At 33.5% G+C, this 17,759-nt stretch overlaps 1 protein-coding gene across 1 annotated transcript; it reads left to right on the top strand.

Annotated features, from left to right (window-relative positions):
• Positions 1–1,029: 1,029 nt before the first annotated feature.
• LOC121370921 lies at positions 1,030–15,250 on the top strand. Its single transcript, XM_041496457.1, has 2 exons — positions 1,030–1,217; positions 5,594–15,250. Exon 2 carries the CDS (start codon positions 5,599–5,601, stop codon positions 6,406–6,408), a length of 810 nt encoding a protein of 269 aa, XP_041352391.1. The 5' UTR covers positions 1,030–1,217; positions 5,594–5,598; the 3' UTR covers positions 6,409–15,250.
• The last annotated feature ends 2,509 nt before the right edge of the window (positions 15,251–17,759 follow it).

Genomic DNA, 17,759 nt, shown 5'->3' with positions numbered 1-17,759 from the left:
GTATTTTGACAAATGAAGAAAAAAATAATCATAATAATAATTTATTAATAATTTAAAACAGTGAAATACCCTTTAAAATAGACTAAAACTCGACTCCATAACCATTACTTCTCAGACACATGATAATTTTTAAAAATATGAAAAATGCATTTTGTGGTATTCGAAACACCAGGATGACCTGAAACACTTCGGTTGTACAGAAATGAATAATCTAAACAATGAAATATAAGTAATGTTTGATTTCAGTGATCATAAATGACTCTAATAGTAAAAAATATGACTTAATGTTTAAAAACTTGGGTCTGTCCCTTTAAGATGCATAATGCTATTTCACTGTATTTCATAGTCTCATTATCATCTAGTGTCAGGTACTCTGGTGTGGGTTGAGTTTGACCCTCAAGTACTCTCGTCAATATTTTAGACTCGTGGCGGCCCTATGCTTGATGCACAGTCGATCCCCACAGGTCACTCCATTAGACTATTTCTCATTCCAGCCAGTTCATCATGACTGGTATATCAAAGGCTATGGAATGTGATATCCTGCCTGAGGGATATGGTGCATGTAAAAGATCACTTGCTACTAATGGAAAAATATACCAAATGTTTGACATCCAGTAGAAAAAGACTAATAAATCAGTGTGCTCTAGTGGTGTCGTTAAACAAAACAAACTTTAACTTTTTTGTGTACGTGAATTTATCGAGTCCACGAAAACATGCCCAAAGCATGATAATGCAAACAACAAAATTATATAAGCACCCTACTTCGTATTATTTGACAATTTAAAAACATTTTATTTGTTTACGTTGTCTTTATTGTTTCTGTTGTTCATTATCCATTTTCAATGGTATTAGAACAATAACAACAACAACAACATAAACGTATTTTCATAACTAAAATTATTAAATAATTGAAGTCTGACACAAGAAAGGAAAATAGTACACCTACGCAAGGTAGTATTGACCAATCAACATCCAACAAAATATTTTTCCTCTGAAAGTAGACTGACGTCACTCAGCGGCTCACTCCTTTGCTCCCCGTTGAGGAAGAATTTTAGATTTCTAGAAGAGAAATTTTCTCCAGCTAGCAGATAGAGAAGATCTCCGAAAATGATCATCCGGAATCTATGAAAGTGTGTCTGAACGATAGTTCAAGCCTGTCGAAGATTTGTTTGGTGTTGCACATTGTTGCTGGGGTCAACTTTATTGTTGGCTTACTGGTGAGTGACCTCCTTCCGAGTTGGGCTAGTGCATTGGAAACAAATTATTGTAGGACCAGTTATTTTTATTTAATAGGAAACAAATAGAAAAGGAACGACATTTCTTAAATAGGAGAAAAATAGAGTAGATGTCAGATTAAAAGTTCATATAGTGAAACGAAAGCTTTAGGCTGAGATTTCTGAACGAAGCTAGGAACTGACCTCATTCTTGGGGCCATTTTGTCAATGTTGGCAAGGCGCCAGTGCATTGGATTCATGTCGCGCTTTATTTTCGGAATCTTGTTTTCGTCAATTTTTAGCAAGTTGGTGAGTGATTTAAGATAAATAAAAGGTAATTTTTTTTATAAAGTCAGTATTCATATTGTCTTGTTCGTGTTAATAATTTGACATTTATTACTGCTTAGCCTGGGGTGGGGTGTACCCACCTTTCCCACTGAAAGTTGAAACTGAAAGTAAGCAACTTTGGTGATTAAACTTCACATTCTCATCATAACTAAATTCATAAAAATTCAGTTGCCATTTTAGTAATGAAGCAAATAATTGGGAAGATCACTGATGGGCCTAAATGTGAGAAAAGGTTGCACATTTGTTTTTCCTAAAACATCAGTAAATGGCAGGCAGGGCTTCTAGATTATGTAGCCCCACTCCCATGTCTAGTTATATTCAATGTTGGGCTAGTAAATATCTGCTATTGCCATGCCCGATGGCTAGTGATTTTTTTTTTGGTCCCAATGTTTGTGTTTTTAAGCTCGCTCTCTCTCTCTCTCTCTCTCTCTCTCTCTCTCTCTCTCTCTCTCTCTCTCTCTCTCTCTCTTTCTCTCTCTCTCTTTAGGTGACATATCCAATTTTTACTATTATTTAGTAAACTTCTATTAACTTAAAGTAAAGGTAGGGCTAGTGAATTTTTAATTGTGGCTAGTAAATTAAAAAAATCACTGATCCCATGTCTAGTGGATTTTATAATAATACTAGAAGCCCTGGGCAGGAGATTTCTTTGACACTATCCCTGAATCCAAACTAATAAGATCAATGACAGTCACTTCTAACACCTTTTTTTTACTTCCAAATTCGTACATGTACTTCATAAGTAGTACAGTTTGTTAAGTAGAAGGTTTTCTTCAAATACAGTTGAGGTACTTTAAGAATTCTCAGAATTTTTTTTTTATCAGTAACAATTTTACATTGGAATTTTCCAGCATTCTAAAAATGGAAACATGTACTCAGTTTATAGTTTTTGTAGAGGGAATGATTTTTCGTGATCACTTATGTTCAGTAATTGAAACAGAATTCCTGATTTTTAATATATTATTTCTTTTTAACAATAACGTAATTTTTTTAATAAAATATCTGACCGTTACATCCCTATGGTTACGGTGAAGTTCCCTCTTTTACATGTATCAGTATAATAGGGGGTAACATGCTGAAATCTTTCCCATAAACTAAAATTATCACTTGACATTAATAAAAAAAATTGAAAAAATATTAATTTTCCAAAATGTGAAACAGAATTTGCCCAAATCTCTTTAAAACTAAAAATTGTCTCCTTTAGTGTAGAGGAGAGGGTCAAAAGCCATATTTTTATCTTTATTTATGGGGCATTTCATGGTATTTAGTCCACAACTGAAAATAAAAAGCATTACATTTACATGGAAATTTTATATCATATGAAAGTAAACACCATAGGCAGTGTTTCTGCCAGAAATTTGTTTTTGGGTATGGTGCTGTGGTTTTTGAATGCAACCACAGTCAACAGGTAGTATGGGGGGCCTCCCCCCAAAAAGAAAATAGGTTAAGTTTAGATTTAGGGTTAAGAAAATCATCCAGTAATGATAAGTAATTAATTTTGTGAAAAATTAACTTTAAAAAAATAAAATTTGGGTATGGCGTCATATCCGTTTTACCCTCTGGCAGAAACCCTGATAAGGATCTTGAATATGTAAAATTTATACATGTACACTACACCAGGGAGACTTTGTAAGGAATTTTTTGCCAAAACAAATTTTTTTTGTAACTGACGTAACATTTAGATTTTTTTCAATATCTTTATTAAAATCCACAATGAAGAAAATCTTTACTACAGACATAGAAACCTTCATATCCTTGTAACTTGTGCATGAAATTTTTGGTCAAGAATTATGTAATTAATTAATTGATTTTTATAACTAATTTGAAATGTCACATCTGTCACGTTTTTGATAATAAAAGTTTATTGTTCTCTAAAAGTTATAAAGTTAAAAACAAAAGCTCATGTATTTTCCTACTTCTTGATCGGTTTTAAAATACTATGAATTTAATTTTGATGAATTTTATGTGAAATTGATGAAATTTGAAAATACTTTTTGTGACGGACATGACATAAAATATAAATTTGCCAAGACTGATTGATTAAACATATGGAAAATCTTTACCACAGACATATAAATCTTCATACTCAAGTTGTAACTTGTACATTTTTTTAAGTCATGAATTATGTAATTAGTTAATTGACTTTTATAACTAATTTGAAATGCCACATCCATCACATTTTTGATAATAAAAGTTAGTTTTATCTAAAAGTTATAAAGTTAAAAACAAAACCTCATGTATTTTCACTTCTTTATTTGTTTTAAAAGATTGTGAATATAATTTTGAATAATTTCAAGTGAAATTGGTGAAATTTGAAAATAATTTTGTGATGGACATGCCAAGATTTTGATTGATTAAACATATGTATTGTTTTCAGTCACATTATTCATTACAAAAGTTGGTGATTTCATAAACTTTGAATTTTTCATTTCAATGTGTATGGATTGACTACAGGAAAAATGTGATTTCTGCTCATTTTAATTTTACTTTATAGTATGAATTTTTCAAAAAATTAGGTCTGAATAATAAATTTCATCTAGACTTTATACTGTAGGAGATATTCTACTAGTATAATATATATAGTTATGATTTGTTGTACATTATAATTTATAAAGTTTAATCAGATGTCATCAAGATTTCTATCATTTTATGAGATAACTTTGGATCTTGACAACATGTCACGTCCATCACTACCTTTATTGATTAATAATTGATAATTAAATTATATCAGCCGTGTATTTATTTTCTCTGCATGTCATTGTAAAACAACTTGGTGACTTAACAAAATAATTATTGGGATATACAATAGAAGATATAGGAGAGCAGAGTTTATAGGTTGAACTTGAATAAACATTTCTTGCGCCCAAATGATGTCACGTCCATCACACTCATTAATATGTAAATTTACCCAAAAATACAAGTACAAAACTTGTTTTCTTTTTTCTTGGGTGAAGTAAACATCTCTTAAATCATTTCTATTAATACAAAATGTTTACCAAAAATATACAGAAGTGTCCATGGAAACATAGTTTTGTGGTGTCAAAAATGTCACGTCCTTCACAAAAAATTACAAATGAAATGCCCCTTTTGGAGTAAGACAAAAACATACATTTTCGTCCTCAAAGGGTGGGGGTCATGCTGTTCATATAGGCCTGTAAACCAACATTCCAGGCATTTGGATTTCATTGTAACTATCATTTCTGGTACCATTTATGTAAATTAACAGAACCAAACTTTTTTTTCCACAATTATTATATCAAGTATGACTATTCAACAAAAGAATATATATATGTGTGTAATTATTTTTTTTTAAATTATGAAAATTCAAGATAATGTCAATCTGTTCTGTCACAGGCATTAGTTTTGGTGAACTGATCAAGGTACAGATATATATATTGTAATAAAGATTTTAAGAGAAATGTATATAATGTTTATATCTGTGTTTTGAGTATGAAATAAACATTGTATGGCAAAAAGACACTAAATTACAAAACATTTTGATTCTTTCTGGGGGGTTTTCATAACCATGGAAAATCATCCCCTCTGTTGATTTGTATTTGTCTGTTGATTGGTATGAGTCACTTTTGTGACAGCATTACAGGGCTCGAACTTAAGAATTTGTCTCCCATGGCAGTTTTTAAAAGAATTGCAATGGATGAAACAGTCCACCAACGACAATTTTGAGCCTGCCTATGGCAATTTTTTAAAAGTGACATTTGCAGTAAATAAACCTGACTGAAAGGCTATCTTGTTATATGTAGACATCTTTTATATGTGCAAATGTTAAATATTGGCAGATAATGTGCACCAGGTGTGCATACATTTCGTCATTGTTGAGGAGCTTCACCGACGGCACAAAAGTGCCATCAGTGATGCTCTCTACCTACAGCAATTTATCTCAACGACAGCAATTGCCGTCGGTGCTGCCGTTAAGTTCGAGCCCTGCAATAGATTCCCTCTATCCAGACTATGTGTCAAAATAATCAACTAGATCTTCATTAAAGCAAACCTTGTTTTGTTTTCCTCCACAGCAACCATGCCACCAAGTGTCTTTGGAAACATGAAAAGAAAAGCAGACCACCTCTTTGGGGATGAAGTGTCTTACGGAAACCAGCGTCAGTCCATTCTCGATATGTCCATGTGCAAATTAAAAACATCACCACCAAAGCGAATAGAGCCATGTTTACGGCGCTCTGTCCTCATTCTGAATACACTGAAACACATAGAGACAGAGTTGAAAACCGAAGGTATTTACTTCCCTGCTCCTTCAGAAGCTGCCTTTAATCTGGGAGAGTCGCAACTGGAGAAGCTGACCCTTGACCCCTTGCCAGAATCCGAGTTCAGCAACGCGAGTCCTGTGCAGTCTGTCACGAGAATGGATGGGATTTGTCAGCTGCCGGTGCCACTGAAAAGTGTTGGAATGCTGCCAGATTTCAGAGAACAAGACAGAACTGTTCTAGACTTGGTGCCTTGCCCCATGTTGCCTGTCGAATCGCCCCAGATCTCCAAAGCATTATTAAAGACATTGCCCGAGGATTCCAATAACAACCTCTTGTCCACGATAGCATGCGTGGCGAACTCTTCCACGTGGACGGAGGACCTCCTGGGTGACGTCGACGTTTCCCTGTGTGATCTGGATCTTCTGACTCTGTCTTCAGCCATGAAGTTTGCCCCTCTCAGTGCCGACGAGGTCATACATTCCTTCCCAAACTCCTCCAGTCATCCAGGTGATCCTGCCTCGGCTCTGGGAGCGTCTCCTCTCGTTCCGGGTTCCAGATCCACATGCAAATCTGACTCTCTTCTAGATGACCTTGACAATATCATGCAGATTTTAGTTGGAATGTGAAACACTGAAGCATGATTTGGGGTATATTTTTTGAAAATATGAACAAAAGTTTTATATATTTTTGTAACAAAAGATATCGTTTGACTAATTTATTGTGCAGCAATCATTGTTGTGTATATTTTGAATATTTATTTGTGAAAACTAAGTCGTTTTATACCAGCGTACATGTATTTGTAGTTTTACATCCAGTTTTGAAGGTGCATTCGGTTAGAGAACAAAGACATGATAATGGTTGTGACCTGTTCTTACCAACAGTTGTGCAATTAGGTTGCATCCATTGGTTTTAATTTTATAGCTGATGCATATGTGGTGTAGTGCAAATCAAACCGTGACGTTTTTCAACATATTCATCTGCTTGATCATTTACGAGTTGTACAATACCAGTGGATTATCACAGCATATCTTTGCAGTTAAATAGTTGACATGACAGTTGTGGATTTTTAGATGCTGAACATTAAAGATAACAGACCAGGTTTAGTCCATCCTTTAAAACACAGACTGGCTCAACCGGACCATCAGTTTTAATATTTGTTTTTAGTTCATTTTAGTCATTAAATTATGGTTGAGTTTTGGTCAGCAAGGTAATTTTCCCAATTTGATCTGCTTAAGCAAACAAATTTTTTTTCTACAAATTCATCAGTGCTAGTTTGCTGTGTGACATTTCATATTGCAAAATTGCATTGCCTTTTATAATCTCTACACCATGACATTTGACATTTACGCTAATTATTTTTCATGTTGAAAAATTCTTAGATTTTCGGCATAAAACAGTGAATTAAACCCTCATTATTGAAAAATTGAAAACATTTATGATGACACGCCATTACATGTAGTTCAAGCTGTGATTATAAATTCATCAACGCCGGCAGTCTAGAGTTTGATCTTGGAAGATTTAAATTTCTTTTACCTGCATGTACTTAAGTTGGTGCAATTGTTCTACAGAATAATGCCTGGTGACATATTGACTTTTTATGTAATGTTTAGTGAATTTCAGGGATTTATCCAGGTGTTCTGTGGATCCAAACATAGGCCCATTCCCAAAAGAGCAGGGCACTGAAAATTTTCAACTTCTATGCTAAAATTAGCCAATGCATATATTTAATTATGTCTGGTCTAAGAAGTTAATTTAATAGAGTGTACTTCATCATTAAGTTGCCTGAAAAAATTATCCCAAATATGGTTTACTAGCATTGATTTTCCCAATCCCATTGGATATGGGACCCTGAAAAAAACCCTGGCTAAATCCCTGTATTTACTAACTGATAATGCTGACCAGTAGTAGCTAAAATGTATATGAATGATGAAGGGCGCCAGGAGCTGATCCCGAGCCTACTCCTAGCTGACTGCAGACTTTGCACTTTCATCTTAAACATTTTATGTGATCTGGATTTGAAGATGAACCCGATATTGCAAGCATGTTGGGAAATCTTTTCAAAATGATGAAGATGACATTTACAGGAACCAAGACTGCCGCACACCAAACTGTCTATGGACTTTGAGAAAACTGCAATTTAATGTATGACCATTGTGTTATATGTCGGTCAAAATGAGATCACTGACATGTGCTTTTACATGGTGGTGTTTGGGTTTGATTATGCATATCCAGTATCATCTGTTAAATTGCCTCCGCTATGGTGACCAGCATGTCAAAGAGCAATGGTATATTTTTTTATAAAATTGTTTATTTTAAAACTAAAATCATTGGAAAAATTTACTGGATTATGCCTTTATGTACATACATGTTATATTTTCTTGACTTGCGGAAACCATGCATGCATGTATACAACCCATTATTGTATTTCCTGTAAGAGAAAGTACAGTATTAATAGGTGAGAAAAAAAGAAAATAAATAAACTTGTTTACTGCTTTCAGAATTATTATTAAATATTGTGCTATTTTGTATTTTGAAAACTGTTTTTGTCCCACTATATTATGTGTGCTTTTGTTGAAGAGAAGCGGTTTTCCTTCATCTCCAGCTTACCACGAAAGGCCTAAAATCTACACCTGCACAATGCTCAAATGAGAGGAACAAAATGTGAAGTTTTTCAAATTGGCCATTCTGAAATTTCATCAGTTTATACCATTAAAATGGTCTGTCTGTGTAGGAATTCTGGTTTAGTGGCAATTGGATTTGAGGATGATTTATTCCATATCTCCAACACTGGCATAGGAAGGCGCCAAAGGTGGGGGGCACACACACATATATATATGTATAAATAAATATATATAAAAAACATGCTGCTGTCACAAAGTCGGGGGCACAATTGCCCCTTGCCCCCTCCCCCACTTCCTACACCGGTGTCCAATTGTTTTGTGTTGTCAGTTAATTGCTTGTCATGTACACTTGTTCATTCATATCAATTTGTTCATCTTAATTGTACATTTAATTTGTCAGAGACCTTTGTATAAAAATTCAGTGTGCACAACCAAAAAGTATACTTTATTTTGTTTCTTGTCTCACATATGTAAGGACTATGCCACCGAGTATTGTATAAAGTTTTTAATACATCGAGAGATTTTTGTATTTAGCATGCTTCAAAAGGTATTTAGCCTGCTTCAGAAGACTCTATAGCTTTATTTTCTACAGTTGAACACATAAATTATTTTTTGTTTTACACATATGTATATGAATGTGTTGCCTACCAATATTGGTAGAAATATTTTTCAGTCAACAAAAAGTATTATTAAATTGCATGTGTTTATCGTAGAGAGAGCATTATTTATGTTGGTGATCTGTTTTGAATAACATTATTTAAGACATTTTTATATTAGTACATATATCATGTGGCCCCTTGAAAAAAATGCAACACGCCAATACATCTAGTACTTTAACATGGTTCTCAACTTACCTTTTTTGTCTTGTTTTCTTCACATGTAACTGTATGGTGGTTTCATCAAAGCAGCTTTGTTGTAGAGATGCCAATATGAGATTTTAGCATGATTGTAAAGCAGTGTAACTTCTCAAAAAAAAATTAACAATGTTTTCAAAAGCAACATAATTCAATTTCCAGTGTTGGCATTATTTACCTTTGTTCAACTCAGAATAGCTGATATATTTTTCATGCTGGGGCGTCATTAAATTTGTTAAAAATCAGTTAATATAATTACTGGCCATGCAGCCTATTCTGATCTTTGGTTTTTAGATGTTCATATTTTTTATTTGCTTGCTCAGTCATTTTCCTTTTATGTTACCTACGTATAGAATATGCTAGTTTTATCTTTAATGCTCCTTTTATTTATTTATACATATTTTTATGGTGTTCATATAATGGTTATATAACTATGTTATCATCTTTGCATATATATTTTACTTTAATATGAAGTGTGCAAAATTCATGGTGATCTGAATGTAACAACAATACTTGTCAATAAGTTGTTTATTATGGTATTTTTCTGGCAAATTATTTTAAAGGAACAATTTTTATTACACCTAAATGCCAGTCACGTATGTATATTAGTACATTTCACAATGAACTGTGACTTGATTTGACATTACCCAAAGGTTGGGGTTTTTCTTCCGGGTTTTTTTTAGGAGTGGGTTTTAATTTTTCAGTATTGTTATCAAATTTAAAATGCTAACTTTTTCAGGTTATGGTAAACTAGCAAACAAAATTATATTAAATTACAGTGAACATAACATTTAAAGCAGAATGAATTTGACTAGTTGTGGCTGAGCAGAATATTGAGCCAAATTAAACCAAGCATCTTCAGGACCAAGTAAAAAAAGTCTGACTTTTAGTGGTATCTGACTTGAGAGAGGTTCTTTTCTGTACTGATTTTAAAAAAGGGACTGAAATCATCTGGTTTTGAGGGAATTCCTGTTTACAGATGGTCCAGTTTTACACTGTATGTAATCTGTTTTTAAACACTAATCAAGATTTACATCTAAGTTAGTGGAGTACACTGATCAATTATTATTTCTTGTTATTTTCATGCATAGATGGTACTGTATATATTGTTTATATCTTATTTATATAAATAAGTTATTTTATTAGCATTGGATTTTCCTTTATGCTACAAATGTTGTATACAAACCATAAGGCAGTATTTAATAGTGAATTTAGCATACTCAGGAGAAAACTGCTATGAAATAGATAAGGCAGTTTGAATTCCGGTAAGATTGGTTTCAATACTACATAATATCCCAGTGGGTAGAACAGATAACCGTGTTTTAATTGTGCTATATATGGTATATTTGCATAAAGGGGCACTGATGAATTATCTTGTCATTTTAATTGTTAGTACTAAACTCGTATAAAACATAATATATGTTATGGCCATGCTAACTCATATTACAATGTTTGCAAAATATTTCAATGTAAATATAAAAAAAAATTATAAACTTTTTTAACACATTGCAGATATTATCTCATTTTGAATACAGGGGAAAATATACCTTGCTCTTGACACGATTGCCAGACGACTTCTCCAAAATAAGAATCATTTTAGAGTTGTCATGCACTTTCGTCCAGCATGATTGTAAATACATTTTTGTTGAGACATTAGCAAGGTTTGGTATTCCAAATGACTGAAAATTTTAATTTATAATCCATATTTAGAGGAATAAGGTCCTGTGGTAATTTCTTTTTAAAAGGAGATTTAACCAAATGCAATTTGGTGGTAATTTGTTAACAAAACCATTTTATTTACATTACTTCTTTTTCAATAAAATGTAATTTGAGTTGGAATAGATTTAATGTTTAATGTGTTTTTATACGAGTTTTGTATTAATTATATTGAGTTACATAGCAATTCATAGGTTCGCTTGCAAATGTAAATTGACTATAATGAGATGCATTAACTTCTTGTCAAAGTAGAGCATTAATTTATACACATGCTTGTTTTAAAAATCCCACCTGATGAGTATAGTATTGTAGTTACCTACTTCTACTCTTAACCATTTCATTCTGTTTGAATCTTCGTGCAACTCATTTTGTTTCAGATTTCCTCATGTCAGTTTTACCAATGCAACAGCCAGAATTTCAATAACATGTATATCCATATTTTTTGTATCCAATTTTAATGATAACATCTTTGTCTGATATGTGTCAGGTTTGAAAGACAATATTAAAATTTGGGTTTCGCCATTTGCAGGGGTTTTTTCTCACCTTGACATAGTTATTACTTTTCACATAACTGACAGTGTCAACTTTTGCGTTTAAGTTTAACATTAAAGATTTTGGTTAGATCGGTTTCTCACTATCTGTAAGTTCTAGGTCTTGCTTTATAGTTGCACCTATGGATGTTCATCACAGTGCGCTGAAAAGGATTTTGGCGGGTGAGACATTTAATTCCACAGAATTTTTGTTATTAAATTTATTTATTTTTGGGGGGGGGGGGGGGGGGGGGGTCATTTAAGAACAATATATTTTAGGAATACTGGCTTTCAATTATTTGTGAACTTTTATGTGCATCTTTTGTATTCTTTGGATTAGTTTAATTGAATGATTATTTAGGCAAGATATTTATGTATGATAGACTCATAGGTGCAGCATTATTTAATGTTACATTGAATATATTTGGTTGCAATTTTTAGAAAATATTAAATTTATAGCTTTGCTTGTGAATTTGACAAGACATGTATAGGTGACATGTGTATGTATCAGAAATTGTGTAATAATGATGATCTTTTTTAGTCTTTAAACATATCTTGCTTATCCCTAATTATTATTTATGCAGGTTGTATTTTAGTTTTTTTTAAACTTTATACTGGAAATCTTGCCATAAAATGTATTAAAACAAACCAATAGAAGTAGTTTCTTCTTGGGGAGAATCACATTTTAAAAGATGTATTGTTTAAAGAAAAAATTTGTGATCTTTGTGGTGATAAAAATAACTTATTTTAACATCTTTACACATTAAAAGCCAATAAATATTCTAATGCCTTCAATTTATCAGTCAGGGATGTGTTTGACTAAACACAGTTAATTATTGCATTAATATTCAAGGCATTGTTATATTCATGCATCTTCATCTAATTGTGTATAGTTGCAATTGGAAAACCTTTTTTTGTTGAAGATTTGATGTTTCTTTTTCCTTTTTAAAAAAATGATGAATCTTACATCAGCCTCATATCAGTATTTAAGTATTGTATCAAGTCGAAATTCAGCCAAAGGAACAAAGTTTAATATATGTCTATATGAGTTCTTTCACTTTGTAGTGGACACTGAGTGTTCTCTTGCATAATATATTTATTCTGTGAAGTTCCAAGCTCGGAGCATCATCTCATCTTCTTCTTTTTGTTTTCTTTCTTTCTCTCTCTCTCAATAAATACAGTGGTGGTACACTGTACCTACTCTTTTTATATTTACTCACAGCATTTGGACCATTAAACTACCTTCTGGATAGTACCCACATGGATGTGATTTTTTAGGGTTTTTCAGCTTCTTGTTTGTATAAAATTATTTCTGCAAAGTATACTGGATTTGATCTGAAATGCTGAAAAATTACCTGTATTTATTTATAGTGTAGTGGTTTCAGGTTTTAAAAGATAATTTCAGCTTTTATTTTCAAATGGATGTCATATCCCTGTACCCAATATGCATTCAGAATAGTAAATTTGAAGGGCAATGTAAAGTTGCAGAATTGCACATCTGTCAAAGACTTCTTTTAAAAAAACCCATATATACCATTTGCAGTTTTATCCAGGGTTCAGTGTTACATTAAGACATGTGAGGTACTGTATGAGGAAAACAGTATTTGAGGACTGAAGTCATGAGTATAGTGCCAGTACTTACAAGTTGGCTCTTTCTCTTTGGAACATTTTAAATATTTACAAAGCTGTGTATATATATTTCTGCTTCTGTTAAAAAGATGGATCTCACTGACTGCAATTCAGATACTGATATATCGTACGTTATTTATTTCGTTGCTAGAAAGGACTTCCAATTTGCCTTCTGTGATATATATTAGTCACATCAGTTGCAGTGGAAATATGTAACCTTTTATGTTTGTCCTTTTTACCTAACTAAGAAAGGTTGTAAGGGTAACAAATTTGATCTATCAATCAGCATTTTTTAAAAAGAAAATATTTATTTGCCAGTACAAATCTAGCTGAATTATACTTGTTTAAATGCATGTATATTATTTATTTTGTACTAAATGATTTTGTCTAATATTTTTAATGTATATAATATATATATATATATATATCAAAGGACCGTCATACATTTGTCAAAATATGTACAAAAATATTGAAGAGATTAGAAGAAGAAGAAGAAGAATGTATGTTTCTTTGTGTGTACGTAAATGATGTTGCTTTACCATCTACAACCAATTAATCTATCTTGTTTCCAGTTTTATGGGAAAGGATTTTGATTTTGGAGGCTTTTCATATGTTAATTAATACAGATCATACATTTATGTTTACTTACAAATTAATTGTAGAATTACTTTATTAGATTGTGTTGATGTATCTTATATAATATTCAAATGTTTTAGCTTTTTTCCTTCTGTTTTTGTTAAAACACAAGTTGTGGTCCATAACTCTTCATAAAAGCAAAACTAATTTGGCTGACTACAGCAACCGGGAAATGACTTTTTATACTAGGAGATGTATTTATATTTACATATAAACAAGTTTGATGTGCCATTTGGAATGCCATTATTAAGGTGCAGATAACTACTGCTTCTTTTAAGGAACAATAAAATAGCATGCAATCTAGGATAAATTGTGTTTCTTTACTACATGTACAAACTATTGCAGGTCTTATCGTGTACATGTATGTGCTAAGTGCTTTCTTCATGCATGCCTTCTAAATAGCTTCCAAGAACTGTCGCCCTAAACACCAGATATGTAATTCATCATATTGTGCCTTCTATTTTATGAATACAGTAGTACATGGGTTCAGATTTGAACACATTTTTGTTGAATTTTAATCAAAGCTAAATTGAGACTGTGCTATCAGTTTGGTACTTTTGTTCTTGTACTATGCATAACCTATATAGATGTATATTCAACATATGCTATAAAATATAAATTACTTCTCTTCTCTCCCACCTCTCCTCGTCAATTAAAACTGAACTGTCTCCAATGTACAATGAAATAAAACATTATTCTATGGCGAATGAGAGGATATTCCATACCAATTTTTCTTAAGAGTAGTTCCTTGTGCTGCATGATTTAAACGAAATAGATTTGCAAACATTTAAAAATTGATAAATGAACCGAAGAAAAAATTCTATAAACCGATTTTTGACATGTCTAAAATAAGTTTTAAGTATTGATGACATGAAAGTTTTTAATTAACAGTTGGTTAAAATTCAGAACACGAGGCATAGTTGCTGTTCCAATCAATAGTAAACACTGGGTGCACTGTACTGCCTATATTCTGTAACTGTGGCCATTGGTTCTGAATCTAATTGTAAATGCTACTTAACTGTTAAATGCCAAAACAAATGAGGATGATAGTGCCAGATTACTCCTGAATACTAATGACGTTGATAGTGCCAGATTACTCCTGAATACTAATATGTTGATAGTGCCAGATTGCTCCTGAATACTAATGACGTTGATAGTGCCAGATTACTCCTGAATACCAATGACGTTGATAGTTCTAGATTACTCCTGAATACTAATGACTTATTATATAGTCCTGTTGTGTTTTGGTCACATCATATTGTTTCTTAAGTAGTAGATTAGTTTGCGAAATCCAGACTGTGCTGCCGTTGTATTCATTGTACATCTGTCACTGTATGTAGTATATATTATATACTGTATAGCTAGCTCTTCTCTTCTGCATATCTTAGTTCTCATTGGTCTTCAAATGATCTTACTTTTTTTATCTGTAACTACCAGTAATAAAGAAGTATTTATTATAAAATAAAAATTGTTTAACTTTTATACATTTGTTTTGTGTGTGTATATATTTAGTAATTAGTATATATATGTGTGTGTATGTCCTCTTAAAAAAGTAGGATAATGTAGAAAATAACAGCCAATTAAAGAAGTATCAAAGAGGTATCACTGTTTAGGAATAGATTCATGATAATAATGAAGGAATTGGAAAGAAATAACAACCAACAGTTCATGTTGGCAGCATATTGTATGGCTGCAAACGACTTTGAAACAAGATAGGGATTGCGTGAAAATTTAACATTCACGGGTTGTTTCTTAAAATCAATAATGGTTAATACCCCCACGATTCATCAAAGATTAGTTTTTTCAACGTGGTATGCTACTAGCCCGAGTACTCTTGACTGTAAGAAAGCTAGACGGACAGTTGGACATAAATACGCTCATTACAGTCAAGAGACCAAGCTATGTATTTTTTAGGATTGCCCTACATGTAGGTATTATGGATTAACAATATTGCACATACAAACGCAATTGTAAGTTATCCAGGACAAAGTCCAGTAACAGAAGACAGTGTAATCAGACGTGAGGTTAAAAGGCGAATAAAGTGAATGTGGCCTCAACATAAACGACAGCAAGATCTGTGAATTTTAATTAACTTTACAGGCAACGAATATTTGCAACAGAATGTTGAACGTGAATATGACACGCACCAAGACATTAGCACAGCATAGCACGCACAACCGAAGCTGAACATGACATAGTACATACAACATTAGCTGAACATGACAGCACACACAAATGAACATGACATAGCTCACACAACAGGACCTGAACATGACATAGCTCACACAACAGGACATGAACATGAGATAGCTCACATAACGACCTGGACATGATATATAGCATACACAACAGAACTTTGTACATCATTGACAACAAGACCTGAACATAACCGCAAAAAGCTGAACATGAGAAAATAATCACCATAGAAAATGAACGTGACATAGCACTGGCGACAGTTTATTGTTTTGTTTAACAATACCACTAGAGCACATTGATTAATTAATCATCAGCTATTGGATGTCAAACATTTCGTAATTATGACTTGTCATCAGAGGAAACCCGCTACATTTTTCCTAATGCAGCATGGTATCTTTTTATATGCACTTCCCCACAGACAGGACAGCACATACCACGGCCCTTATCCAGTCACTTTCGACAGAACCTAAACATGACATAGCACTCACAACAGAACCTGAACATAACAGAAAACGCACAACAAAACCTGAACATGACGTGGCACACGCAGCAGAACCTGAACGTGGCATAGTACACACAACAGAACCTGAAGAAGAACATGACAGAACACACACATAACATATCATGACGTAGCACACACAAGAGAACTTGAACATGACATATCACTCACAACAGACCCAGAAAATAATTTAGCACATACAACAGAAACCGGAGGATTGATCACTCAACACTCAATAAAACACGGAGAGAACACTGCACATAACATAGTCTGGAGATATCACTGAACACACATCATACATAACCTGGAGAGATCTTTGAACACAGCAGAACCTGAAAAGATCACTGAACACGATAGAACCTGGAGAGACCACTGGACACACAACAGAACCTGGAGGGATCACTGAACACACAATAGAACTTGGAGAGTTCACCTGACACACAACGGTACCTGGAGAGATCACTGAACACACAATATAACCTGGAGAGACCACTGGACACATAACAGAACTCGGAGAGATCACCAAATATACAACAAAACCAGGAGTGTGCACTGAACACACAACAGAACCCGGAAAGTACACCCAACACACAACTTAACCTGGAAAGATTACTGGACACACAACAGAACCTGGAGAGATCACTGGACACACAACAGAACCTGGAGAGATCACTGGACACACAACAGAACCTGGAGAGATCACTGAACACACAAGAGAATTTGGAGAGATCACTGGACACACAACGGAATCTGGAGAGATCACTGAACACGCAATATAACCTGGAGAGATCACTGGACACACAATAGAACCCGGAGAGATCAACAACTACACAACAAAACCAGGAGTGTGCACTGAACACACAACAGAACCCGGAGAGTACACCCAACGCACAGCAGAAGCTGTAGGGGTTACTGTTCACTCAATATAACCTGGAGAGAATCCTGCATACTTAACAGGTAGACATGGTGTAGTGTTCACTACTTCTGGATTTAATATTCAGTACACACCCTCATTGGAAATGTAAACCCTATATCCTATGAATGAGCTTCACTTGAACCCGGTGTATCCCAAACCAATAAGCTGCTAAACATAGTTTCTTCATTAAGGATACCAGCTTCAGTTTGCTTAACTATTCTGGTTTGTCTATTGCACTAGCTGATATTCTTGAAACTAGTGAAGTATACCTTGAGGCAGCACAACCAGGAACTATCTGCAAAAGGACTCCCATGGCTCAAAGAACACGGAAAGAACACTGCACACAAAAAGACATCAACTTTTCTGACTCATCAGGAACG

The sequence above is a fragment of the Gigantopelta aegis genome, chromosome 4, assembly GCF_016097555.1.
Source record: "Gigantopelta aegis isolate Gae_Host chromosome 4, Gae_host_genome, whole genome shotgun sequence".
NCBI lineage: Eukaryota > Metazoa > Mollusca > Gastropoda > Neomphalida > Peltospiridae > Gigantopelta > Gigantopelta aegis.
The sequence above is the reverse complement of the archived record's forward strand: the minus strand, read 5'-3'. Positions and strand labels throughout refer to the sequence as shown.

Bases quoted from the DNA above. Each gene is read 5' to 3' on its own strand.
- LOC121370921 (XM_041496457.1), top strand. From the start codon at position 5,599: ATGCCACCAAGTGTCTTTGGAAACATGAAAAGAAAAGCAGACCACCTC.